Source organism: Gouania willdenowi, chromosome 4 (assembly GCF_900634775.1).
Source record: "Gouania willdenowi chromosome 4, fGouWil2.1, whole genome shotgun sequence".
NCBI classification, from domain to species: Eukaryota; Metazoa; Chordata; class Actinopteri; order Blenniiformes; family Gobiesocidae; genus Gouania; species Gouania willdenowi.
Window position 1 is genome coordinate 21,335,288 of NC_041047.1, and position 27,908 is coordinate 21,363,195.

The 27,908-nt window shown below is 38.4% G+C and overlaps 1 protein-coding gene across 1 annotated transcript in view; it reads right to left on the reverse strand.

The window, feature by feature from the left end:
* Positions 1-14,641, reverse strand: part of trabd2b (TraB domain containing 2B) — a 78,185-nt gene extending 63,544 nt beyond the window's left edge. The window contains exons 1-2 of the mRNA XM_028443557.1: positions 14,294-14,641; positions 11,454-12,023 (exon numbers count right to left, since the gene is read on the reverse strand). Of these exons, the coding sequence (XP_028299358.1) occupies positions 11,454-12,023; positions 14,294-14,398 (675 nt within the window). The 5' untranslated portion in view covers positions 14,399-14,641. The remainder of the gene's footprint in view (positions 1-11,453; positions 12,024-14,293) is intronic.
* Between the last annotated feature and the right edge of the window lie 13,267 nt (positions 14,642-27,908).

The window sequence follows — 27,908 nt, forward strand, 5'->3', positions numbered from 1 at the left end:
AGGGCTTTGGGCTGACAAGTTTCCCTGCTAATCTGTTTGCACAACTCTGGTGTGACCACAGGCCAATTACACATGGTCACATGATGCATACCCACAAGACAGAAGGAGGAAGAAAAATGAGAAAAGAGCCACCCACTGAGAAACCCCTTTCTCATCCCCTCTTTTCTCTTCTTGGACCTTTCCATCTCACTTTCCCTCCTTGCTATAGTGCTCAGCTCCACGTTGAGTTTGTGGTCACACCTAAAATCACACTTCTTCTACGTCTTATTAAACAACGTCGCCCCTCTGAGACTATACAGAGCCTCTGTTGCTCACTCACTAAATTTGATTCCTTCTCTCATTTGTGTTAAATAAACTCTGCCATATGGTGGGTATCATATTCAAATCGCTACAGCGTGCTCCTTAAAAAGGTAAAAAGACTGTGTTAGGAAAACTGTGCTGCTGACTGACAGGTGAAATAAGAGAGAATAAAGACAAATCAGAAACTTAAGCTTAAACTATAGGGAGCCATTGCATGAGAGTCAAAGGGCCACATCAGGCCCCAGAACCGGGAGAACCACAGCTGAACATCTGGCCTGGCATCATAGTCCATCAGTTCTGGCCCCTCCATTCTGATGAGGTCATTCAAATCTCATTTCATATTCACGAAAAATATGACAAAATCAGGTTGGCACACAGAACAATTTATTTATTTATTTAAGCCACAGCCTTGGTCTAAACCAAAAACTGGAGGCAACAAAATCAGACAAATATGCTCATTATCTGCAGTTCAGACAGGCCAATTAAAATAAAATATGTATATTTTTGGAGGCTAAAATACTCGCAAAACACAGATGGCTCCCAGGTTCTCTACCCAGGAATTGAACCCAAAACTCCAGGCTTTTGAGTGCTGTCCTAACACATAGCATTCTCTGCAAACACACTAGCTAAATCACACAACGCAAGTACGTTTAAAAAGCACACACCTCTATAACTGTATATAATGTACATATACAAAACTTAGTAGTAGATAATCTACAATGTTTGCATTACTTTTCAGACCTATCCTATCATCACATGTACACAGAATACTACACAAGTACAATTACTCGCTTGAAACATTTTTGCCTTGGGCTTGTAATCAACAAAAAAATAACTCAATAAATTCAATAAAAATGTATATATTGTATAAAATTGATAGGGCTCAACCACAGATCTTTGTAACCTTCAAAATGTTTAATTTATCCTCCAAGATTAATCAGATTAGATTGCTGTACATTTAATTACAGTTGAAAGTGATAAAATATAACAAAGGCGGTTCCTATATCAGACATGAATTTCAATTTAAGTAATGCACACTTACACATCCCCACCACTAACAGGGTTAAACTTGTAGAATAAAGGTAATAAAACAACTCCTCAAAAGACAACAGCATTCCAGAGGGGCCAATAGGGTCTCTGAGGAAATCAGTCAGTCACATTCCTGTCTGTGATCAATCAGCTTTAGCCCAGACAACCTAAGATTAACCTCAGCCATCCTGGAAATTACCTGCCCATTCCATTAAAAACAACCTCATCCACCTTCAAACATATGACTGCAATTTCTTTATGTTGTAATGAGCAGATATAGAATGAAGGATTATGCATGTCTGTGTCATTTAGACAACATGCCTAAAGAATAAAAGATGATCAGACTGCTTTATTCACATGCAATTTCCGCTGTTATGTCGACAGAATAATTACAGCAGCCTGTATGTGTACGCATGAGAGTGTGAGTCTGTGCTTGTGTGTTTGCAGACGGGTTGTCAGCAGCTTTTGAGAATAAACTGACAAGGGTGACGAACATCCATTTTCTTCCTTTAATTTGTGTCCAATGAAAGGAGGATGGGATTCGATCAGTGCGTTACGGGAGATCAATCCAACCTGAAAATGCTCAGGCACAATATGTTGGAGTCATTATCTCAGGTCCCTCAGGTACTCAGGGGGCCGTGACCTGGGTTGGACTCACTGAGTGAAACGCTGAACTCCGCTCAGAGCATGTAGTTGATGCTTCTTTTGAGCTCAACATGTCACTAGCTGCGTCTCCATTACCCTTGGAAATGCGCAAAATCTAAATAGCGCAAGGTATTGGAAAAAAATGAAAAAGTTTTACACTTTGAATGAGGAGGTATTTCAGACATTTTGATACTGAAATGTGTCGCAAAAGCATATGACCATGTACGTCACAGAACGTGACGTACATGGTCATATGACGTGAAGTACTTGGTCCACTTCTCTTCGAAAAAACATGACGCAGTGCGTGTAAACAAGAGAGAATACCGGGTCATTTCTTAGCATTATTATCCTTAAAAACTATTACTGCCACATTAGACATGAAACAACAAAGGAATGTGTTACAAGGAGGTTCTACGTGTTACAACTTTCAATGGAAACACTTTCAAAGTGTAATTATACTTTGTCGACATTTAGAAATAACACTTTTAATTAGCAAAAAACTGTAATGGAATCCCAGATATTGATGTTTCACAAAGTTTATAGAGAGGACGAACATGTTGCTTTATATAATGTGTACTGATGGGTGGGTCGGCTCTGGACAAATGAATTCATGGACAGAGATTATGACTTGCACATTATTTCTAAAGAAGAAAAAAGAGAAGCACTGGCAAAAACCATTGCCAGAAGCTACTTTGTCATCATTTTTTAGTCTTCAAATAGACATCTTTTTTTGAATGAATATATAATAAAGAAATAAAATTGTGACTGCTTAACTTTTAAAAAGAGGTTCCAAAAATATGAGCAATATAATTATTTTCTCAAGCGCAATGTGCCTTCTCTTTTTCATCATCTAAGGCCAAACCTCTGTAATTCCCTTCAACATGCAGCGCTGTGTTGGCCTGCACAGCTCTGGCCAGCACATAATTGCCTAAGTGCCTCTGAGTGGCAAAGGGCTATTTAGTAATTACGGGGCCGATTAAGTCATTACAGCGACAGTGGGACTCGCTGACAAGACCAGATGATCTGCGTGATACGTGTTCCATGAAGTTTTGTCACATATTTGCGCACGTGATAAAAGTTTAGCCGCGTAATGCGCTAAATGGAGTTTGCTGCTGTTTTCCATGTTTTATAATAAGTCTTTCCAATAATGAACCTTTCCCTACGATCTTTGAATTAAGGAATAATGTGACACATGCTAAAACATATAGACGAAACCACAACAAAAATACACAAAACACTCTAAAAACACACAAAAAGACCAAAAAAAAATACACAAAAAAACTCTATAAACCTAGAAAACATCAACAGAACCACACAAAATGAATATGAAAACACCAAAATATGACTAGAAAAACACACAAAACTACAACAAAAACACACATAACAAAAAATGTAAAACAAAAAGAACAGGGAAAATATACAAGAAAAAATCATTTAAAACCACACAAATTCTTTGTTCTTTCCTGTGTAAATGCTCAGATTGGTCAATATTCTAAACGCTGACATGAATGTTGATAATTATAACCCCTGCTGTGATAAAAGTTGTCCATCTCCGGGCGAGAGTTGAAGAACTCTAATGTTGAGGTAATGTCCATCTCTAGTCTCCTTCTCTCCTTTACTTTACATAATAAGGGTGTGTGTGTGAATATACACGTGCGTGAGTGTGCAGATGAGCAATGGGTTAGCAATGGGACAAGGGGCCCCAGGGACATGTCCGAGAGAAAGATAAGGATTGAAAAGAGGAGGGAGGAGATCTGAAGGAAGTGAGGAGGTCACTGGGAAACAAGAGTAGAGTGTAGACATAGAATTACATTTTCCATCATTCACACTGCAGCCAACATCTCTTCTCAGACCCAAGCTCACACACCCATCTTTGAGTGTAAATATTTGGATAAGGGCAAACTTGGATGTTAGTTAAATCCGTCCTTTAAACATGTCTGGTATGGGTGAATCCTGTCCAAGAAACACAAAGCTCTGTATTTAGTGTGATTAGATATGACGGGTGGGAATCTCGTTTTGATTTTATTTGTGCTATGAGATGTAGTAACGCTTTACCACCCGCAACTCTCAAAGACTCTCTTTTGCTGTGCTTTGTAATACTTTTTACTGGGGACATATATAAACTAAAACTAAAGTAGAATAATAGATAATGAATAGATAACTGGCTTGTGGGAATCAATGATTATGTGTGTCAAAGTATAGGGAGTTTGGGAGTCCAATTTTTTGTTTCAAAATGTTCTAAATTCCGTTTCAGGATTTACCCATTTTCATTCTGTTTCTGATTTAAGTTATTTCCCTATTTAGAAGACTTTACTGGCTAATAAACTTCCCAAAATCATACCAAACAAGGTTAAAGAGTCAACTACTGTTATGAAATTTACACTTATATGCTTAATGCTGAAGTCAAGCAAAATGACATCACACGAGCTGTAGTATGCCTGTTTGCTACACTTTTGACCCTTAGCCACATGTTTTAAATACCATACAAATGAGTGATATTGACCCAAAACAGTATTTATTAAACAGCCCCACAAAATCCCACGCAGTCATGTGATTTCAGGTGTATTGCGTCTGCCGTGAGGTAAAATGATCACCGGTTCAGCTAATACATCATCAGCTAAACCTGTCTTAGTACCAGTGCCTTTTCAGATTGTAATGCAGTCGTATAAATCGTATAAACCCCTTTTTCATCACAACACATCAAAAACACACTTCAGATGATGCTCTGCATTCATTTTCAGTCACATGTTAGCATGATCAATGTCGAACAATGAGCGTAATTGAAATATTTGTCCGTTTGACCACTTGTCACACATTCAATCACCCGTTTTCCGAGGGAAAATAGCGAGTAAATTTGTGAACTTGTCCCAAAACATGGAATGGAGGTATTTCTGTGTCATATTGGGGCCAGATTATAAATTAAGTTTAAATGCTTTTTTCCAATTCAGAACGTGAATTCTGCGTTTTCTATGAGTCCTTACAAACGCTCATAAAGAGGACGTCATTTTGCTCGGACAGCCAACAGATACTCAGTAGTTGCGTATTTTCCCCTTACCCCCTCTCTTCATACGCAAAACTATATATCACGTTGCACATCTTTTTTCACATTAGCATAAACATGGTTGTGGTGTTGTGACCACATCAACGAGCCTGTGAGCGTCCCACTGTGACCGCAGCATTCGTGAAGCCGCTGAGTCAGCCAACCAAAAAGTCTGACACCCGTTCAAGCAGATAGAGATGACACGGGAGCTGCACTGATTGAATAAATAGACTCATCAGGCTCCCAGTGAAGCTATAAACAGAGCAGCTCTCTTGCTGAGAGGAAACCACAGTCTGCAGCCATCCATGCACCACCCTGTCATACCTTTAAACTTTTACACTTTGATCTTTAGCCCATAGGTGACATTTCATCCTCTACTGACAGTTGGACTTTTTTTTTTGTTTGCACAAACTGTTCCACAAAGTAGTTTTAACTGATGGAAATTCACTTTGGTCAGGGGTTGACCCAGGATCTCTGCTAGAATGGCTGCTGTTTGCCTGCTTAGCAGTGCCCAGACTGACCCCAGCAGACTGCCAGTCTCCTTACCGCTCTGCTGCTCGGGGCTCCACCACCACCTCCTACAGTGACCTATGACATCTGACCAGGAAATAGGCGCCACCGATATGATGTAATTTCACTTTGACATGGACCAGTGTCCTCTGTGTGTGACCCAGTGAAAGCTAATACAGGTGTTAATGTAGGTGGAAACGCACACATGCAAACCCCAAAACAAATCCTCAAAAATTGTATTTCAAGAAGTTCTAAGGAATATGAAGCCTGCCGTAATACACAAATTGACAGCAAAATAGACAAAGTACACAAAAAAAACTGCCGTAATACTCAAAATGACTCATAAAACACACAATGGCCACTTAAACAACCACTTAAACAAACAAAATGACTACAAAAACATAAAAAAACACAATACAGAATAGCTCCAAAGACACACAACAAATATATCAACAAATTTGCACAAAAACAAAAGAAAATACAGAAAAATAACAACAAAAATACAGGAAGTAACCACAAAATGCACAAAAATACAGAAAATGACAGAAAAATACAGATAATAATAATACAGATAATAAACACAAGAAGGAACAAAAACACAAATAATGGCTCCAATAACACACACAATGATTAAAAACTGACAAAACCACAAAGATATAAAAACACAAAACTGATCTGAGCATTAATATAGGCGGAAAACAGTCATTATTCTAAATGCTGACATGAATGTTGATAATGTGGCCCTTGCAACAGATACAATCATATTTTTGTGGCCCCCGCTGTGATATAGTTGCCCAACGCTGCTATATACAGTATGTATGTGGCAGTTTTTAATTAACAGAAAGGTAGTTTTCTTATTGTTATACATATTATTGATGCATTTACTTGAAGAGTCTGATTGGTAAGACGTTCATACATTTTTGAAGAAATGTAGAAACCATCTTATTTAGCATTTTTAATCATGCAAGGCCTGTAAAAAATGCACCAATGTTTCCGCAACATTTTAAATGCCACTCAGACATATTCACACTCTGTCATTTGAGGAAATCATGTAGATACCGCGGGAGAAAACTCTTATTATACCAGAAAAATCTAAAGAAGGCTCCGGCATACGTTACACTGTACGTCCACATCCTTCCCACGCTATCACCAACGTCATCGCTATAAGTACTGCTTCAAACCCACAGCTCCGCCTCCTGCTTTCATCGTGGATGATGTATTTGCTGTACCCCTTTTTGACCAATATTGGTTTCCTCTGAGGTCATGAGTCCCAAAGCAGCCGCTAAACAGTGAAGCTGGATAAAACGTTGCCTGCGGTGGATGGTTTGAGTCCCAGTAGTCCCAGCTCCATTACACTGATATCACCGAGACCAGGCACTTATAAGTGACCTACAGTGTGACAGGTGATAAATTACCCTCCAAAAACTTCCCTGTGACGTTTTTATTGGTAACAAATAATATATGTCCGAGAAGGTTTGGAAAAGTTCCCAATTCTGATCTCTGTTTGCTCATGTTTCAGATTAGCGTTGACCGTAAGACGACGTACATTGGTTTCCCATCACATTCCTACATTTGTCCATTTACCCTCGTCAACCCTTCAACTTTCCCTCTCTGGTCAGTTTCTCTTTCTTCTAAATCCCACTTGCATTATTTCACTTTGGCTCTTGGTCTATCATCCATCTGACCTGATTGGTGTTAAACTAAAGCATAGAGGGATTCAATTATACATAGGGTTTAGATTAAATTGCAAATTATTGTAATTGCAAGCAATCATGTCTATGTCAGTTTCAATTTAGATCTGAATTGGTCTTGTACATATTTGGGAAACAGTTGGACAATGAGAAGACACACTATGTGGTGTTTGTGTAGACTTTTAGGGTAGTATTGCAAACTATTTTGTGATAATATGCACTGAATGCATCTGAGAAAGGTTAAATAGTGCAAGATGGCTTTGGATGTTGATCAATGTCATTGCAAAGCCGAGTCGGCTCCAGACAAAATTCAACGGGGGGGGGGAATTAGAAAACTGTGGGGGGCACACATTTTTGTTCATTCATGGTGTTATTCTACATATACACGTTTGCCATTAAAAACCACGGCAAGTTTCACTTCAAAACATTGTACAAAGCTCAATTCACGCAAACAAGGCACTTGTTGTGATCAAGTATTTATTGAGGTGTGTGAGACATTTTGAACATTTCTGGTAACATTTGAATACAATATACAAGCTGCACACATTTTCCCCCCTTTTAGTTCGTCCCCCCTCAATGGGTCAAAGGTATAATTATTATTTTTGTGTATTGCAAATGACATTTATACAAAATACAAAAACAAAAGAAAACATAAATACATACACATACATATACCCACCCCATCCCTTCCCCGCTGTCCAGGCACATTCACAAAAAAAAAATGACATGGAAGATACAAAGTAAGAAAACAGGAAACAACACAGTACAATGTACAAAGAACCGCGAAAACAGAATGTGCCACAGAAATAGAAATTAATACATATATCTATGTAAGCACAAAATAAACTGTTACATTAAGAATACATATAACTATTTATAGTCAGTAATTATTAGCAAATCATGCATCTACATACAGTATATACAGTTCTTATGTGCATACAATTTGGCATTCATCAATACCTAATTTCAAATGGGAAGTGTCATTTAGTAAAAGTAGCCTCTGTGTGTGGGGTATTTCTCTCCATTAATCTAAAAATGGTTTAAAACAGCTGGAGGTGGTGAGTGTTGGTGCTGAACCTCCTGAGAACAGTGTCCTTCCACTCCGTAGAACATTCGCGGGTCGAGTCTCTTTCAAAGGCGAGCTGAACCAGTCAGGCCTTTATTTTGTGGAGCATCTAACGTCTGTGGTCTGAAAAGATGTTCCTCAGTGTGGAGAATGAATTCTCACACATGGCAGTGAGTCTCCGAAGGCATGTCTTAATGCAGTCAGCAGCCATTTTCTAATATCTATCTCTTCTCAATTTGAAGCCTTTCACCAGTCTCTTATTGAAATATACACTGTTAACACTTATTTCCCACTACTGCCCATGTCTGGTTATATCCAATAGCTGGGTTTCAGTCACGTGATTATGATGACGCGCAAAGGGGGTGCAATTTCAGATGGAGGGCAGGAAGTAAAAACGGAGAGTCCCAGAGCTCCCCCTGTAGAGTGGGAAGAGTGGGGTGCAGTAGGTCAGCAGGGGGGGCACGGCCCGCGAATGCCCCATCATGACACCGACACTGTTGTAAAGTAGTAAAGTCTCAACTTTAACAAAAACCCATCTTTTAATAATTGATTAGCAAGTAAACAGTAAAAAGATATCATGATTTTAGGTTTTATGCAGTGTTTAAATTTATATTACTTAATCATTTTTTAAAAAAAAAAACAAAAAAAAACAAGGTTGATAGGTGCCTGAGTGTAGTTTAGCAGACAAAAGCAAAGGATTATTCATGCTGTAGCTTCTCCACCTGCACAACTCGTACTTTATAACTTTAAAAATGCTTTATATTTTGTCAAGTTGTTGCTTTCTAAAAGCATTAAAAATCAGAGGAAAACTATATTATATTTGAAGGGCCTTATTGGACTTCATCTTAGCTACAATCTCTGCAACAAACACTTGTAGCACCTTCCTGAAAGCAGTAGCACTTGTTTCCACAGACACAGCATGCTTTTCTCAGATTATTTCTAGGAGCAGTAAAGCTCTCCGGCATTTTCAGGGCAGGCGGCGTGACTTTGACAGTGTAGTTAGGAGGTGCTGATGAAAGAAGAGACGCTGGAAGGCCAACGCCGCTCAAATTAGCTCCGCACAACTCCGTCCTGTCACATGGATCTTCAGGACCCCACAGATTCTGCTGCAAAAGCCCTGTGAATCTGTCTGAATGCGGATTTACACGCTAGTGTTTCTACTATAAGTGTAAACAAAGCATACATTTTTTTGTTTTTATTTGTAAACATTTTGTGCTGAAATGATATAATTTCAAAACATTGTATTTAGGATGAAATTTGGATTTGTAATTCCTGCATCCTAAACAATTATATGGAACAAAAGCCAACAGCAGGAGTGGGTATGACAACAAAGAATCACAATGTTTCTATAACTGTGTTTGCTTGAGCATCTTGCTCTCATGATGTTAAAATATAAACCACATGATGAGGAGGACTGTTGAGATACAAACTGGCACTGAGGCAGAACATTTAGTGGTCTGATCGTGGATCACACAAATGTTGAGCAGACTTTGATTCAATAAGTAGTAAAAACATTGTCAATCTTTGAATGTGCATTTAAAGCGGATGTGAAAGCCAAGTACTTTGATTGGTTCTGACTTTGAAAAGGAGTCAGTTTTCAAACCGTTCCATTTTTCTGTTGCACTTTTTAATCATGTAAAGCACATTGAATTGCTTTGTGTGCACGCTATTCAAGTGACCTCCAGGTGGTTGAATCATTTAATACAGTGGGGCAAATATGTATTTGGCAGCCACCGATTGTGCAAGTTTTCCCACTTAAAAAGATGAGAGAAGTCTCTAATTTTCCTAATAGCTACACTTCAACTGTGAGAGACAGAATATTAAAAAAAAAAAATCCAAGAAATTACATTGGATGTTTTTTTTAAGAATTTATTTGTAAATTCTTGCATAAAATAAGTATTTGGCATCGACAAACAAGCAAAGATTTTGTCTCTCACAGACCTGTTACTTCTTCTTTAAGAAGCTCTTCTAGCCTCCACTCGTATTAATGTATTAATGGCACCTGTTTAAACTCATTATCTGTTGAGAAGACACGTTTTGCCCCACTTCACATACTCATTGTGTGCTCTTTTTTTCTCGATATATTCTAAAACTCTAGCGATGAGTGTTTCAAACGTATCCACCCATTATTTTAGACTTCATAGAAATGTCCAACTGAGCCCATTTCTCCTGCTCTCGCCCTCTCAAATTTGTGCCTTGCTCCACCTCATACTTTCTGCAGATTCAGCTGTTAAATGTGTTTATTTAATAAGGTAGATTAGGGGTCTATGTCTACCATGTTGGTAGACTAGGGGTCACCAACATGGTGACCCCTTTGTCTAAAATCATTTTTTTTTTGCCAGGCTTTAGACTCACAAAGATCAATACAGGTGACAGAATAGATTACACACTGCACTGATACGTTTTTGTATTAAATGAACCATCTTCAAATGCTTATTTTCACTAAGACATTGGGACAAATTTGTTGAAGTGTTGCAGATGGGATTTTGTTCAAGAAACAAAAGATTGTGATAAGTTGTGGATTTTTGTAAAATGTTACAAAATTGTTAATTTGTACAAATGCTAAATGTTAATTGATTCGTTAAAAAAGGTGCTAGTTAGTGGCGAGTAAAAAAAAAAGAATAAAAAGATTTCCTATGAAATGTAATGCAATGAATTAAGAAAAAAAAGTGTTGCACGTTGAACCATTTCCTATACCTTTTTAAGTTACTGCTAGTTTTCTTTATTATCTTAACATTTAGTTAAAGTGAAACCATGAAAATGTTGAAGTGAAGAAGTGTGTATCAAACTGGTAGCCCTTCGGATTATTCAGTACCTTTGAAGTAGCTCACAGGTTCAAAAAGGCTGGTGACCCCTGAGGTAGAGACGCAATGAAAACCATAAAGCTATCTCCAAAAGCCAAAAGCCAAAACATAAACCTATGTTGTGAATTATTATTATAATGAGAGCGTTAAATATGATAACAGTAAATAAGTACATTTTTTTATATAGCGCTTTTCACAGATAAAATCACAAAGTGCTATACAAACAAAGGTGAAATTAAAACAACAGGAGCAACATCACAAAAAAGATAATAAAATCAATTTAACCAAAAGCTTTTCTGAAGAGCAACTGTAAAGTTAAAAAAAAAAAAAAAGGAAAAATAATAGGATTGATGTCTCCATCCTCTTACCTGAGAGAAGTTGAGTCCATTAAGAGGGTGACACTGCTCCTCAACTCGCTCCACTGCTCCTGTTGTCTTCCCCATCCTCTCTGCCTCCTGGGCCAAGAACAAGTCCAACACGGGCGTCCCTCGCGATCTCACATCCCACTCTGTCAACGAGTTAACCATCAGCATCACCCACACAGGCCTCTTCCTCTCCCAGTTTCCCGCAATAGCATTGAATAAGTAGTCAGCGTAGAGGCCTCGACCGCGCTGGTCGGCAGTCATCCAGTGAGGCATCATGTGTTTGACGTAGTCCAGGTGGCGTTTCAGGCGGCGATACAAGTCACGAGGTAGCAGGGTCTGCAGGTTCTCTCCGTGGGGAAGCAGTTGGCAGCTGGTCAGCTTGGAGATAGTCAGTGGATCCGTCAGGTCCAGCTCAAAAAACACATTTTTACTGGTGTGGAAAGCCTGCTTGGAACTGTTTGGTATGAAGTCCCACACTCGGGTGTAGGGCACATGGATGGTGCCAAATAAGTAAGAGGGTGGGTTTGGTGGAGTGCGATTTACTCTCCACAGGAAAGAGTTCATGTCACTTTGCTGTAGAAGAAGCAGTGGAAAAAGGAGAAGGAAAAATAACATTGATACGGATTTCAAGAGCAAAAGAAAACACAAATACCAGAGCCATCATATTTGAACTGGCTGTCAAACTGACGCTGACACATTTTCCCTCTATTGTGGTTTACGGCTCATATACTCAGGGCAACATGTTAAAGACTGGAATATTATTTTACGTTGATGGCGAAGGAAATAAAACATCTAGTCAGCTACGGTCTGCCTGTGCTGTAAGGTTCCTACTGCTGTAGTACAGGACGGGAGTTTATAGAGGGGCCTTCTCAGCTGTAAACAGACCCCCGTGTATTGTTGAAGTGCATACCTCTGTTGCCAAAGCCTCATTCGGCCTGGAAAGCATTTTCAAGGCTGTAGTGCAAATATACTACACTGGAGCCCATAAAAGCCCAAACCTGAAAGAAACGCGCACACATTCTGACCTCACTATGATACTTTTGTTTGTGATTTTATTTTTACACCAGGGGAATGTGAGGCCAACAGCCTTAAAGTACACCACTTATTTCTACTCCAAGAAGCCTTTTGTCTCTTGTGTTTATTTAATGAAAATGTAACAATGCCTGGCACTCTAGAGGAGAAGTTGACTTAATTATGTTTACAATATTTTTCATTCTTCAGCTTCTGCAAATGTGCTATGACTGTAGCATCACTTTAGCCATGTGACGCATTTTATTCTCTCCATATCATTTCAAACTTCGAGACTTTTTACAGTGAAGCCTCTATGTGGTGTTTTCTTTATCATTATATTTATATATCATAGCACCGTTTTTACCACGCCACATAAATCAGCTTGTTTATTGTTTAATTGTGGATATCTATTATTTAACTTCACACAAACACAAAATTATGTCAAACTCTGCACACAGGCCTGTGTTTACTCCAAACTGCAGAAATGCTGTAACACATCCAACACATAACTGACTAACAAAATGTCATTTATGCAGCTGGAATTCTGTTTTCAGAAGTAAAAAAAAGCAATTGTGTTCATAAATGGAGATTTTTAATGTTGAAGAAATGAATGATGCACAGGGCTCCTTTATTATCAGCAAATACTATAACACAACACAGGGAACGCCGTAATGACACGTTGCAAATTACATGAAGTGAAAGCGTAGCTTTGAATTATTTTGGACGCTTCCCGGCACACAGCATTCAGCTCGGGGGAAAAAAACAAAAAAAAACCATGACCTCATGGTCTCCAAAATCTTTTTATCCTGTTCCAAGAACATGCTGGAATAGTCACTCATAGATCTGCATATTACCCTCATTTCATAAAACCTCACATATTTAATTGTCAGTGTGTGTGTGTGTGTGTGTGTGTGTGTGTGTGTGTGTGTAGGTGTGTGTGTGTGTGTGTGTGTTTGGGTGGTGTGTGTGGTGTTCTGGTGTTGGTGTGTGTGTGTGTGTGTGTGTTTTGATTTTAACCTCCTCTGGAAGGTCAATTAAAAATTCCCCCTTGTACACCTGTTACGCATTTATCACACGTTTAAAAATGGAGAACAATATATATATATATATATATATATATATATATATATATATATATATATATATATATATATATATATTGTTTATTTATGAATAATAATCATAATAATAAAATGTTCTTATGAAGAAGGATGGGATTTATTAATATAATAATTACTGTGTTAGGTATATAGGTATATTATATTATAACGTGTGTATGGTTCGTATATATTATGTGTATGTATATATAAGTAGCTCATAAATAAATTGGTTATACTGGTTATAACAGGGTAAGGATTAAATAAGTCAGACTTCTTACTCCTTTTTGAACGTCTAAACGTTTTATTGAAATCTTCCTTGTGTTTTTTTTTTTTTACTTGTTTTGGAAATTAACTTCATGATTGTTATTACATGTTATCTACCCTATATCTTATGTGCCTGTGTATCATGGCACACCCTGTACTGGACACCAGTTCATCACAATCATTGACACAAATAATTGTCCAATAAAAAAATCATAATTGAACCTAACCTGGAAGTTTGAACTGCAGAAACAAACGCGTAGTGAATGAAACGCACTGATAAATAAAATGTCCTGGTGAAGTTTCACTGAACTCATCAAACTCCAGATGAAGTGGAGGAGAAAAGAAGTGGAGTTTTTATCTACTCAGCACTGACTGTGGAGCTCATTTCGTTTTGTTTCCATATAAGCATCTATCTTCAGATATTATTAGGTTGTTGTCACTGAGAGGAGAAAGTGTCCCTGCACTCACCGACTGTGGTGCGTCGCACTGCCTCGTCCGTCCCGGTCTGTCTGCACCCCGGGGTGCCGCAGCCTGCAGGAGGGCGCTGATAAACACCAGGATGAGTCCCAGCATCGTTCAGATGACAGGATACTTGTGATGGTCAGCTCTCAGAGGACTTGATCTCACTCTCAGCCTGTCTACCCGCACTCAGTCCGCTGTCTGAAGTCACCGGTGATCTCCGGGCTGACATGTGCAGCTCTCCTGGAGGATCATTGCTCCACCACCACCACCACCACCACCACCACCGTCAGAGTCAAACTTCTCCCCTGGGTTTACAACCAGCTCCAGACCTGTAAAAGGAAAACTCTTTGGAGAGTTGGTGCCTACTGAGTTAGGAGCGTGTTGAGTGGGAGAAGGAGGGAGGTGGATCCATCTCCGTGCGTCCACCTACACCTCCACCACCCCACCCACTCACACCACCACCACCACCACCACCAGGAGCGCAACTTTACACAGTGTCACTCACAGTAACTGATAGGATTTATTTATTTATCAAAGTTTAGCATTTAATCATATTTAATCATTTTTATTATTTTTATTATAAACTTTAAATAGCCTACCTTTCTATACCACCTTTCGTCCAAACATTCTAAAACTACTATGCAAGACCAGCCCGAGAACTTATACTGACTGAAATTCCACAATTTGCATTTAATAAAAAAAATTCAAATGGTAAACAATATACAGTTAGGGCTGGGTGATATGGACCAAAACCCATCGCTCAATATTTTTTTCTCCAAAGGCGATATACATTCTAAACAGTGACATGCAGTGTGGGTAGGCGGGGTAGGCAGTATGAAAGTGTCAGCATTTTGTGCTTTTCATAGCCCAAATGACTCAACACTGCTATTTCCTAGTATGGCAGAGACGCTGCACTGTCTCACTTCGCTGTAAGGCAGCAACAGGCCACACCCTCTCCCGAAGGCACAATGCTGCTCTGCCTCTGGCCATAGCCTGTGTTTATATGTGTTTGTGCATGCGCAGTAAGTTCCCCAATATGAAAACCATTTACGTGAAAAGGCAGATTGCTATGCTGCCTTTGGACATAACCGTGCTATGCTTAATGCTATACGTATGTTCACAGTGCATTAGTGAATTGATACAGCATGGCTGCTGCTATGTCCTCAAGCTAGAATGCGGGATAACACTACAGGCAGGATGACAGCTCTAGAGACGGTAAAGAAACTTTCTTATGAGGAAAAACGACAGCTTTTAAAAGATGGGAGACCAACACCTGAGCTACCAGACCTTCAGCAAAGGTAAGGTCAGAAAATTGTTTGTATTTTCCACAGTAAAAGGATGGATTGACTTTGTGGATGCTCCTCACTGAGGCTGTTCTGAGTTGTTGTTGTTGTCATTTTCTCCGTGTTTCTGTGTTTCCAACACAAACAACCAATGTGCTGTCGTGTCATGAGATATACCTTGTTGGGAGAGTATGGAGGCTATATTGAATAATTGTTTAAGTTTCTTTAATGGTGTTTTACGATCTTGATTTTGTTTGATTAACACTTGCCAGCAGAAACATATGAAAGTGTCATTGGTGTCGACATTGGTGGTCTCGATTTGCAACGCCCTGCCTACCCAACCCTAGTGCTCACAGCACGTCACTGAATTTAAATCACAATAATTTTAATCCAACTCAAGTCCTATACCAGAAAGACAATTCTGGGTTAAATTTGCTGATATAAAATTCCACATAGGCAAATATATTAACAGCTGCACAATGTGTGTCACTTTTGGCTTTTTCTCCTCTAAGGGACAGCACGTGTGGGTGAGTTCTGTAGTGTGGCTTGTTTAGTGATAGGTCTGGGTTACAACTAACTGTGCTTTTCTTGCTGTTTTGAGAAGTAGAGAAAGCACTGATTCCTAAAACTAGTATTTTAATACAATATATGCAATAGAAAGCTCTATTTTAGCACTTAATCATCAATTAAAGCATTAGTACAAAATGAATGATATCTAAGCACACACCAACAAAGCTGGAAAAACAAGTCAGCTTCAACTTTGGTTTCAGTGTCTTACCAAAAAGGTCACTGCAACACAGTTTTTGATAAAAAAATTGTGATTTTTTTTTTGTGATTCAACAACTACTGACACTTTGGTTTAAAATAAATGTTCTTGCCATGGCAACAGATATTAAAATACTTTGTTGCAGAGATAGTTTTGCTCAGTCACTTTCAGATATTTTTGGTGTTACTGTAGTTTTTTTTTTTTTTCCTTCTTCTTTTTTCTGCGGCACAGACACTTATTAAAATAAGATTAAAAAAATGAAAAGAAAAAAAAAACAGTTGTAACCGAGGCATGTTCATCCATAGGTTTGGATGACATGATGAATAAAACTACACTGTGAGTGAACTCCTCTGCATATCTGCCCTGAGGGTTAAATAGAGGTCAGATAGTGAGCGAGACCAACAGACCAAACATCCTAAATCTCTCTTGTTTCAGCAGCTTTCCTCTAAAAATGGAAACCCAGCAGCGGCAATCTGTGTAAAAACATAACACTGAGAATGGGCTTCGCTCCACCTCTTCTTCACTGTGGCCTCCTACATTGTCCGAGTGACAGGCGATGTGACAGAGTCAAGTAGTGGAAATTAATCATGGGAACCTCTCAAACATGTGGCACAGGGTCGGTCCACCCAGGCCGACAGCTCACAGAGCTCAGACAAGCAGTTCTTTGTCCTTCACCATGTTCTTCCCTTCTCTCCACTCCTCTTCTCACCACTCAGTGTTCACCTCTGCCACAGGGCAGCTCTGTGCCTCTCATACACTCCTACTGGGTTGTCCCAATGAGACCTTTTTTGTCTCTGATAAACTGTGACACATTTTGTCCTTTCACCCCCTGGCTACTCATTAATCATTGGTGATAAACTGAATAACAGGACAGTCAATATTTAATTGTTTTATTCATCTGCGGACTAATTCACATCAATGCTTTAACAATGTTTCTTAAATGGGGGTAAGTGTACCCCTTGGGGTACGCAACGGCACTACAGTGGGTACTTGAGAGAGAAAGAGAGAGAGGGGGGGGGGGGGAATGAAGAAATAAAGTGTCAATATTTGTCCCACCTCCAGTGAGATTACTAGAAATGATCAAAACTATAAAAATAAATCTAATCAGGTGCCACTAAATCAAAGTTTTTCAACCTTGGGGATCTCATGCGGGGTTGCCTGAAATTTCTGAAAAATTTAAATAGATTTTTGACTTTTTTTAGTTGTTCTTTATTCATTAAAACAATACACAATCTTAAACAACTGTATTTCTAATTCACTTTGTGAAATATAAATATAGTTCAACTAAAATGCAGTAAAAACTGCAAAAGTTACAAATCTCTGAGCGCTCACTAATTCTAGAAAAAAATGTACTTTGGGGTTTGCAGCAATTCTTGATATCAAAATGGGGTCATGATCCAAAAAAGGTTCAGAACTCCTGCACTAAATACTGTTTCTATCCACTTATTTACAAAAGGAGATTCTGTAAAATGTGTGTTATCACTCGTTATCAATCATTCCATCATTATGCACTATAGTTGTTTTTAAATAGCTTTCTAAGCAAAATGTAGTAGTTGGACAAAGGGGGTTCAGAAATACGTTAAAGGGGGTACTGCTTTAAAGTCCGTGTAAAGCAGAAATACATTTGTGTTATGAGTTTGTCACGCCACAGAAATATGTGTCATTGACCACTGAGCCAAATTTGAAAGTATAAATATAAAATTAGGTTTCAAAATCATGGAAAAACAAGCACTTCTCTCTGCTCTGAAACGCTGGGGGCGTGTCAGTAAGAGGTGCTGGAACAACGCCCACACACAGGACGGGCGCCGCCTCCGTGTACTGAACCAGGACGTAACCTACAGTAACAATGGCCAAGTTTACATGGGAGCTTTAATTCCTTTTTAAAGCAGAATACAAGGAAATTCCGGTTTAAACTGACCTTGTAAACACTTAATTCCTAATGCTAATTTAATTCCGAATTACACTTAAATCCAAATTAGGTGCCTGGTTTATTCTGATTTCAATTTCAAATTAAATAATTCCTCTATCTTGTAAACACTTAATTCCCCTTTAAGATAATTCCGGTCGTTTTGACGCTCTGGTGACAGCATAATCCAAGATGGCGGCCCGGACTGGCGCTGATCTATTTATTTTATTTATTTATTTTAATAAGAGCCTTAAAAGACATGGATATAATGAAAATAGTGGATGGATGGAAGCAAAAACATGCAGACATGCACAATGACACACAAACATCGGCAAATGGAACAGGCTTCATTGGACGGGTGATACGGAGATGGAGTAAATACGTCCCCGTACTGCTGCACAGGCTGTAATATCACCAAGTTTATCATTGAAATGGTTGTTAGAGCTACTATATTTACCTGGAGCAAATATTTATTCCTGGTTATTGTTTTCTGGAGTTTTATTGGGCATTATTTATCTGTGATTAGTTCCTATCTCCCTTCTACTCCTCGGACCAAAGTGTGTTAGTGTTGAGCTACTGCTTCAAAACTACAATCAAAATAAAAGTGAAAACAGTTTTCATGTGTGGTCTTCTGTGTTACAGCCAACAATAAAAGGTTTGTTGTGCGTTTTTCCCGATAGACGTGATACGTCACGTTCTCCCCCTGTCCCATCCGAGCCTTCCCAACCCCCAGACCTAAAGTGGAATTGAATAAAGTCAAATAAACTGGTTTTCTATGTAAACCTCAATCCTGAGTTACTATTTCCATGTGAATACGAATCAGAACACTTTAATTCTGAATGATATAATTCAGAATAACTATCAATTCTGAATTAAAAAACATCATGTAAAGGTGGCCAATGAAAGCCAGCCCTACCTGTTTGGGCCATCAGAGCCAGAAACTGACTCCTAAAAATCCTGACTGTGCGTCGAGGCGACTTGGAACTTAAGCGCTGATTGGTCCGCCTAAACCTCAGCCCGTCTCTACCGTTTCCACTCAACGTCGCCTTGTTTCAACTTTCTGCGGAGCGATACGAGAGTTCTTTCTAGAGTGGATTGAGTCAAAGAGAGAACCAAGATGGACTAAAAGTGCCAGAGTTTTATTATTTCCTTTCATGACTGCAGCACGTGAAGCGCCTCCAAACTGAGTCAATCACAGATAAAAGTGTGTGTTTACTGTTATCACTACTCAGGACATGACTGGTTAGCTGATTGGTTGACTAGCTGAATGTATTTATACACTTCAGCAGTAGGGTCAGGTTTATGCTAATGATGGCTGCGTTACGTAACGCGGCCATGATTTCTGACCCGCCCATTGAATCCTGAACACAAATCTGAAACAGGGTTTGTGAAGCCATAGCTCTACAATTAAATTATAAATGGTTAATTGGCTTTTTAAATGTTTTAAGGAATACATTTATGACCTATTTAATGTGTTTACTTCACACAGTCTTCAACAAGAATCCTGTTGTTTTAATCTTCATCTTCTGTGTATGGTTTTTATGAAGCAGTTCCATCTGATTTAAGTACGACCACCAGCAAACTCAGGTAACCATGAAGCTGCTGCTCTAGCCACACCTTGCAGACCTTTCTCCCCCTTATGAAGGAGCTTTACACATTCTTGGCTGGTTGGAAGAGAGGCTTATGAGCCACTGGCTGCAGGACATTCCTGGAGAAGGGCCAAAGCTTACAGCATGGCACACATGTATATAACTGGGGACCAAAGAGGACTTTAAAGTTAATGTTGTGTTCACAGATCGCACGTCGGTGCACATCTGGGGAGGTGATGCGAAGAGGCATTAGTGAAAGAGACTCCTTTTATTTCAATACTTTGCATCTGGAGAGGGTGTTCAAGAGTGTAAAGATGAATAATTATGGCCAATGACTTTTATTTTTATCTCTATGACCAGCAGCTTTGTCAGAGATTTTGTGTCCTTGTGTACTTGTCTTTGCGACTCAATGACAGTACGACCCATTCATCTCAGCATCATATAACTAATGCTATAGAGCACACAGAGGTTGAGATACCCACTGAAACTACTCATGGAACGCATTGCAAGTTTGATTTGTGTGTATCGTCCCACAGGGACCCCTAGTGGTATGAAGAAGAATTCAACACATATGGCCAAAGGCAGCCATTATCATTGTATTTGAACCTATTAGCCATTGGGTTCAGTCATTTCACGATGTAACATTTGTTGCAGATAAAGACCATTGATGATGGATTACTAGTGATTGATCAAAGGAGAAATGCTTGTTCAGGTGGATCTTGCTGAGTTCTTGCTTTCTTTCTTTCTTTCTTTCTTACTATGGACCATATATTTTATTAAGCGCACTGAGATGACTGTGTTGTAATTTGCGCTATATAAATAAAGTTGAGTAAAACATGCAGGAGATTAAAGTACATTTCTGAAAAAAGTTGTCTGAATGAATGAAACCTTAACATATTGTTTCAAAAAGGAAGACAAAATGAACCTGCTGGAATTAAAGGAGAAAAGCCTTCAAAGGGTTAATATAATATAGAAAAGCTTTAATAAGATTACTAAGATAGTACGGATGATAACTAATCTAATGAAGTGCCCAGGTTTTAAGAAGCCATGAGCCACGCACACACACACACACACACACACACACACCTCCCTCCACCCTTCTCCTTCTTCAGTTCCAATATCCTCTGTCCGGCTTTGAAGATGTCAAGAAATAATATTGACTGAGTCTCTGGTGAAATGTTATTGATCTTCCTTTCCGGACGTCCTGAGAAAAGAAGGAGGAGAGAGAAGAGAGTAGACAAGAAGACACGTTTGAAGGAGTATATGCTTTATCAACTAATGCCTGCCTTCCACTCTTTGTGTTTAGAGTTTCTCTGAAATGATCTGGATGTGGGGAGTCTGATTTAAATTGTGTTTAGTGACAGTATGTCTGTGGTAAGTTGTTTTTCCACAGTCGGGGCTGGGATGTCTCCTGTGGCACGTCAACACATGCATAGGATGGCTATCTGTCAGTCTCCCCTGATCCAGAATGAGCTAAAGCAGGAGGAGAAAGATGAGAGGAAGAGATAACGTGACAAAGGTTAGAGCCACGACTGTTTTTCTTGAAACAGTGTCTCTTTAAAACATTTGTCATTTTTACAGGGAAAAAGGCAGCTAAAGAAGTTACTGTTACCACAGAAGAGTTTTTTTTTTTCTTCAGTAAAATAGGGATGAAGGCACAAAGTCTAAATAAAACTATTTGATTTACACTTAATTTGATATGTGATTTTGTTTGAGGCCATTTCAGTAGTTTTAATATTAAACGACTCTTTTCAGCAACACAACATCAAGGTAGAGCTGATATAATAGTTTCTAATATCCCGTTGAAATGATCATGGATTTAAGAAAAGCCTTAATCACAAAAAAGCACAAGTTGATGCACATCACATTTTTTAAAGTTTGCAACAGATAAAACAATAATAAATGTTTGGTTGTTATCATTTGACAGATGTAATGAACCACTTTTCTAATATAATTCCACCATGATTACAATCCATGTATAACATGTATGTTTGTATTTGCGTGTGTATATGGGTGTATGTATACGTATGTATATATATTTTAAGTTTGTATTCTTTTTTTAATTTTCAATTAATTTTTTGTTCAATATTTTCATTTGTCTTTTGATATTGATTTCTGCGTACTTTGTTTATACATCATTTTTCCTCATATATCAAAGTTTAATTATGCATTTTGTCTCATGATTTTACAAGTGTTCATTGGTTAGCCCTTAATCTAAATTGTTTGTGTTTATTGAAAGAGGTGAAGCTCTTATACAAGCCCTTAATGTTGTTTTTTCTTTAATATGTGCTATATAAATAAATTAAATTGAAATGAAAAAACTAATAATACAGCACATTCTACTTAGGAAAACATACAAAAAGATCATGGAATTTGTCAAGGATAGTGTGTGATCCCTGACTATAGGTTCATTATTGAGATTTTCGTGGCCAAAAATTTCTTTTTCGTGCACGAATGCAAAAACCGTGACAATAAACTGTGCTCCTGTTTGCTTTATGAAATGTTTTCTGCTGGTTGATCATCTCCTAACACCAGCACTGATAATGGTGTTTATTTTGTGTGTTCTGAGCCTTGTAACACTAAGCCACATCTCGTGTTTGTTTTTCTGTGCCTAATGCTCTCACATCAAAGGCCTGGCTGTCAAAGACACACTGTGATGCACTGGGATCTCGCCCAGTGCCCAATGGTATTATGTGTAATTGTATTATCTACAACTGGATCCCCCTGCTATCTTATACTCCTTTTAGCCCATTTTTCCCTGAAAGTAGGAGGCGAGGTATAGAAGTGAAAAGGCTTCTCCTGCTGTGGGGCAGATGTGCATTGTGGCTTTGTGAATGGTAGAAAAATAAAATATGGAAGAATAATGTTGGTTCTTCTCTTGTTATTATAATAAACAATGTGATCAAACTCTATCATATGATGAAGCCAGTGCCCTCTTTTTAGAGCATAGGTTTACGGAATGTATTGGCAATGTCACGCTTTAAAATAGTGTTCTTCGTCATTATTAAAGTTGTAGTTTGACAAAGGCATGTTCAATCCTAATGAAGCCTTTAGTCGTCATAATAAATACTATATGTCATGTGATGCATTTACATCAAAGGCTTCAGTCTGCGTGTCCACATTCAGGATTTTTTTTCACCAGAGTCCGAAGATCTTTAGTTTAAGATCTGAACACAACCGCTTGGACGGACATCTGCTTAATGCATTTCTTTGAAGATGCTGCTTTTCTTTGGATGCTTTGATGTAACATGGAAAATAAGTCATGATATTATTAGTTCTTTATTTAATGGATATTATGTGACATAAAGTGTAGCTGTTGTTAGTGTGTTACTCAAATGCAAGCAAGTCTTCTTTCAACAATCCGACATTGCAGGTGTATCATTAAGTTGCTTTTTGTTTAACTGCCGATCTCTATATTTTTAATTGAAAAATAGTAATTAGAGATGTCTAATAGAGGTCTCCCTTTTAGGAGATCTGTTTTTTTTTAATAGAGATCAGGTCTTCAAATCATCCAAATTAATCAAACAATAGTTTTAGATGCAAAAAAAAATAAAAATAAAAAATCAGGCTTAGTTAAGGAAGGGTTATGACTATACTGCTAATGTTAATTTTGGATAGCAGTCTGATGGCACAACTAGTGGAAGCAAGAACATATAGTAGCTCATATAGGATTGATTAAATCTAAGCTTTAGCAGTCATAAGACAAGGCAAATAAAATGGCCTTTTTAAGACCTTGAGAAGAAAAAAACCACTTATGATGATCTAAATCAGATTATCGACTAACAATAGTTAAGAGAGCGGGAAATAAAAGAGTCAAAATGGAAACGAAAGGAATATCAGTGTTTCCTTGAAGGTGGAGTGCACTCTCAGGCACTTCATGCTTTCTATCTGCATCTATTTATCACCACATCTCTTGTTTTTCATCTCCGCGTTTTCCAAAAATCAATGCATCATTCTGTAAAACGTTTGCATAAGAGCACGTGAAAACTAAATGTGAAGAAATAGAGGGGAGTCTGCAAAGGATGGAAAACTGAAAAGGGAAAAGGTGTTGACTGATAGCATTTTAAGTGAGAGAAATACCAGAAAGTCACTGATGAGTGATACAGTGCAGATATTAAGACCACATTTTAGTGTCAAGAATTAATTGTTATTTGAAAGTGAGTTTAAAAAAAAAAAAAAAAAGTAGGAATGACAGATAAACACACTAACATGGATGTGGTTGACACACTCCTCACAGACGACGTTCTGCTGTTCCACTTTTCTCTCACACATCGGGCTGTTAGTGGGTGACAGGAAGCAGCGTAGCTGTCAACTGACTCGAAGGCTGTCAAGAAGTCGGCCTATACACAAACATATGTCCAAAGAATGCATTACCAATAGAAAAAGCACAAAGAACAGAAAGACATTAAACAGCAAGATCCTTAGGAACAATATACACACGTACTGTATACACTCACTCCCAACATGTGTCACTGCATACTGTAATCTCCTGAAAGAAAATTACCTTGCAACGCCTGTTTTTCTGTTGCCTATTTTTTTTAACGTCTTCATTCGTTTGTCCTTTAACTTTCATGAGGGAGGCACACATTGTAAATTACCCTCGTAGCTTTAAACAGGGCCTCTGATTTATTTTCCGCTTCAAACGTTCCCAAATTCCTTTTTAGGGTTTGCACATTGCAAATTTTCATTTTCTTTACGTTTCATCATCTTTGGTTGATAGAGTCGACTGCCATTGTTAATTTTACGCTTCCAGTGATCTGCAAAAACAGGATGGTTAGCTCACAAACAATGTTTAATGGGAAAAATCTAAATGAAATGTGTGATATGATTCCAAAACATTATTTGTGAAATCTTTAATTACTGCCACCCGGCGAATCACCCTGACGTTTTGCACAAAACCCTGCGCAGCTGTGAGATTGGAGATGCTTCTGTCATAATGTGTCACCAGGTAAAATGACCACCAGTTCAACTAATACACTGTCAGCTAAACCTGTGCCTTTTCAGATTTGAATGCAGTCGTATACACATGATCACAACACATTAAAAACAGATGAATTATTTTTAAAATCACATAATAACTTGATTACTACTTAATACGTTACACATAGCAAGAGATATTGAGAGGGTTTATCTTTGGAATTGGACATAATGTATTTGTGGCTTTGTCACAATTTCTAGACATTCAATGACCTGTTTTCTGGTTAAAAAAAAAAAATGAAATTGATGATAGTATCCTTAAACGTGCATGTGAGACATGTTAGAATCCAATTTTAAAAGTCTCAGAATGTGAATTCTGTTTTTTCTGTCCGACTTCCGCCATCACAAAAAAAAAAAATCAAAGCCCCTATTTAAATTATTAGTTCTCAAACTTTTTTCTGTTGCGACCACCTTTTGTTATAATGCTGCTTTGGAAGCACACAGCCATATGCATTTATTCACCCCTACGTAGTTGTGCAGCGTGGTTTTCAAGACTATAGGAGAACAAAGAAAGAGTAACTGAAAACATTTAACACAAAAGGACAGCTCTGAGATGCAAATAAATCCCGTGATGGTTTTTTTAGTTGGTACTTTATTTTTCTGTTTTCAGAAAGCAAAATAATCAGTTCTCAGTAAGAAAAGATGTGGGGACCCTTGCTGTAGCTCAATCTGAATGTTAAACCCTACCATTCGTGCCTCTAAGCTGTTTTGCTGTCATGTATTAAATATAAATGTATAGTATGACTGTGATTGCAAATTTGTGTCCATGGAAATCCAGAAAACTCCTGGACACGTTGTTGGATTGTTCAAAACCTTTGACCAGTTGAATCTCCTGAATTAGACACTCTAGGGGTTTGGCAAGGTTTGGGGGATTTATCCTTCGGTCACTGTGACTGTTTGTACAAATTGTCGTGACAATTCATCAGTTAAGATAATGCAGTGGAGACCTCTGAATAGAGCCATTCTTGTAGCAATAAAAAGAAATAATTTAAGTTTTATAGGCAGTTTTGGAGGGAGTTCCAGGCATTACATCAGTATAGAACTTGATCTTTTTATTTAGTTAACATGAATCTTTAAGGCATCCAGAGATGGAGTAAACACCAGTCATGCTTGGCACAGACCTGAGCTTTGTATGACGAGGAGAAAACTCCAGAGATGACCAGTGTGATTGAACAGATGTCTGAAAAAAAGGCAGCCATGGTTTCACTGCAGTAGATTATAACATACATCGCTCTCTGGGGACTTTAAAACTCTGCATCCGCTGTGAGCCAGTTGCTTGATTTATGAGGCAGGGCAGAGCGCAGCACAGTCTACCAGCTATAAAGGCACGCCGCCATGATTGAAAGTCCCATCTAAGCCAATGTAGCGGCCTTTCACTCACCACACTGCACACACCCAGAGATGACGGCGTTCTGTTTTGACACTGGGGGCTGGCCACCAAATGAAGTTGACAGAGTAACATTTACAAAGTAATCCGAGCACACAGGACACAAGAAATGACTCTTGTGAAATCGCATTGAAGATTTTTGTAGCTCGTAAGTCTCTCTTTTATTTTCCATTTTCAGAGGCCCCGCCTTCTCTGAAAAATTATTTTCTCCTCTGATCCTTCAGTCTTTAAATTTTTCCATCTGAATGCAGCTGGAGTTAATAAATTTGATATTTGAGAATTTTATAGCCATTCAGAGTAAAATGATGCAGAAAGATTCAGATATTCAAGCGTGCATGCGTGTCTTTCTTTCTTGATTTTTTTAAGGACAGTGAAAGGAAAGCCTATACTTGCATGTTTGTTGTCTGGTTAAAATTACCCAGGGTTTATTATCTTTGTCAGGGAGTCCTGGTATCACAGGACCACACAGTAGGTCTCATAACTCGCCCTCATTTACAGAGTAGATCATGGAACATTGAGCCCGGAGGATGTGATCACAGGTCAGAACTAGAGTCAGCCAACAAAGTTTCTGCCGTGCTATCTTTTTGCATAAATCTAAGATAGTGTCTTAGAAGATAAATGAGGCCTAGCTGTGCCGACAGAAAGTGAGGATAACCATCAACGAGTGGATGTTGGCTTCAACCATGAGGGGAGCAGGTGTAACATGATACGGGATGTTATGGTTCAAGCTTGATGAAGGGAAAACAACGGTTTTGGCATAGTAAAGTACAAAGCTAATAGAAAAACGACTGCTATTCTGCCAAACAGTGATTTTAAGGTTTTACAAAAAGGTTTATCATGCAAGCCTAAAACAACATGAAATTGGGGGCTTGAACCACTATTGTATTTCATCCAATATGTTTTCCACAATTTTTACATAATAGCTGCCTTTGGCTGTAAGACAATCACTGTACACAAACACTAAATATAAAAATATTAACACATCTCTGAATGTTGTAGTTTCTAAACTATAATAGGTTGAGGTTTTGTTTCTTCAGACAAGGTTTTTTAGCAAATGTTTGTCTCCAAACATGTTTCGACTTTCGACTGCCAGTCTTCGTCAGAACAGTCCTGCTGATTGCCTTTGATGGTTCCTTTGAAGTTTCACTTGACTTCCATGTAATAGTTCCACCGAGAATAATTTTGTCTTCTTTTTTAACATTATGTTGAGTTGAGGTTTTGTTTATTCAATCAAGGTTTTTCAAGAGATTTTTATCTTCCGACACGTTTTGACTGTCAACTGCCAGTCTTTGTCATAGGAGTTCTGCTGATTGCCTTTGATAGTTACTTTGAAGTTTCACTTGACTTTCATGTAATAATTTCAGCGAGATTCATTTTGTCTTCTAAGACCAAAAAAAAAAAAACGAAACCTCAACTCGACTTATAGCTACCCCCGATAATATGGTAGCTGGTACAGGGGCCACCCTGCACATAACAGGGAAATTAATTTTAACTTAGCCTTTTTATGGGGTTTATATGTTCTCTCTCTGAGGTTTCATCTCACTGTTATTTTTTTCCCCATTCCAAACCAAGTTTGTTAAGTCAACATTCTAACCTGACCCTAGCAATAGGTGTGAATGCAATTTTCTGTCTGTACATGTTGGCTCTGTGGTGGACTGTAGGGTAAAAGTAAAAAGTACATGCGATACTGCTCAGCATGGTTATATAAATCTG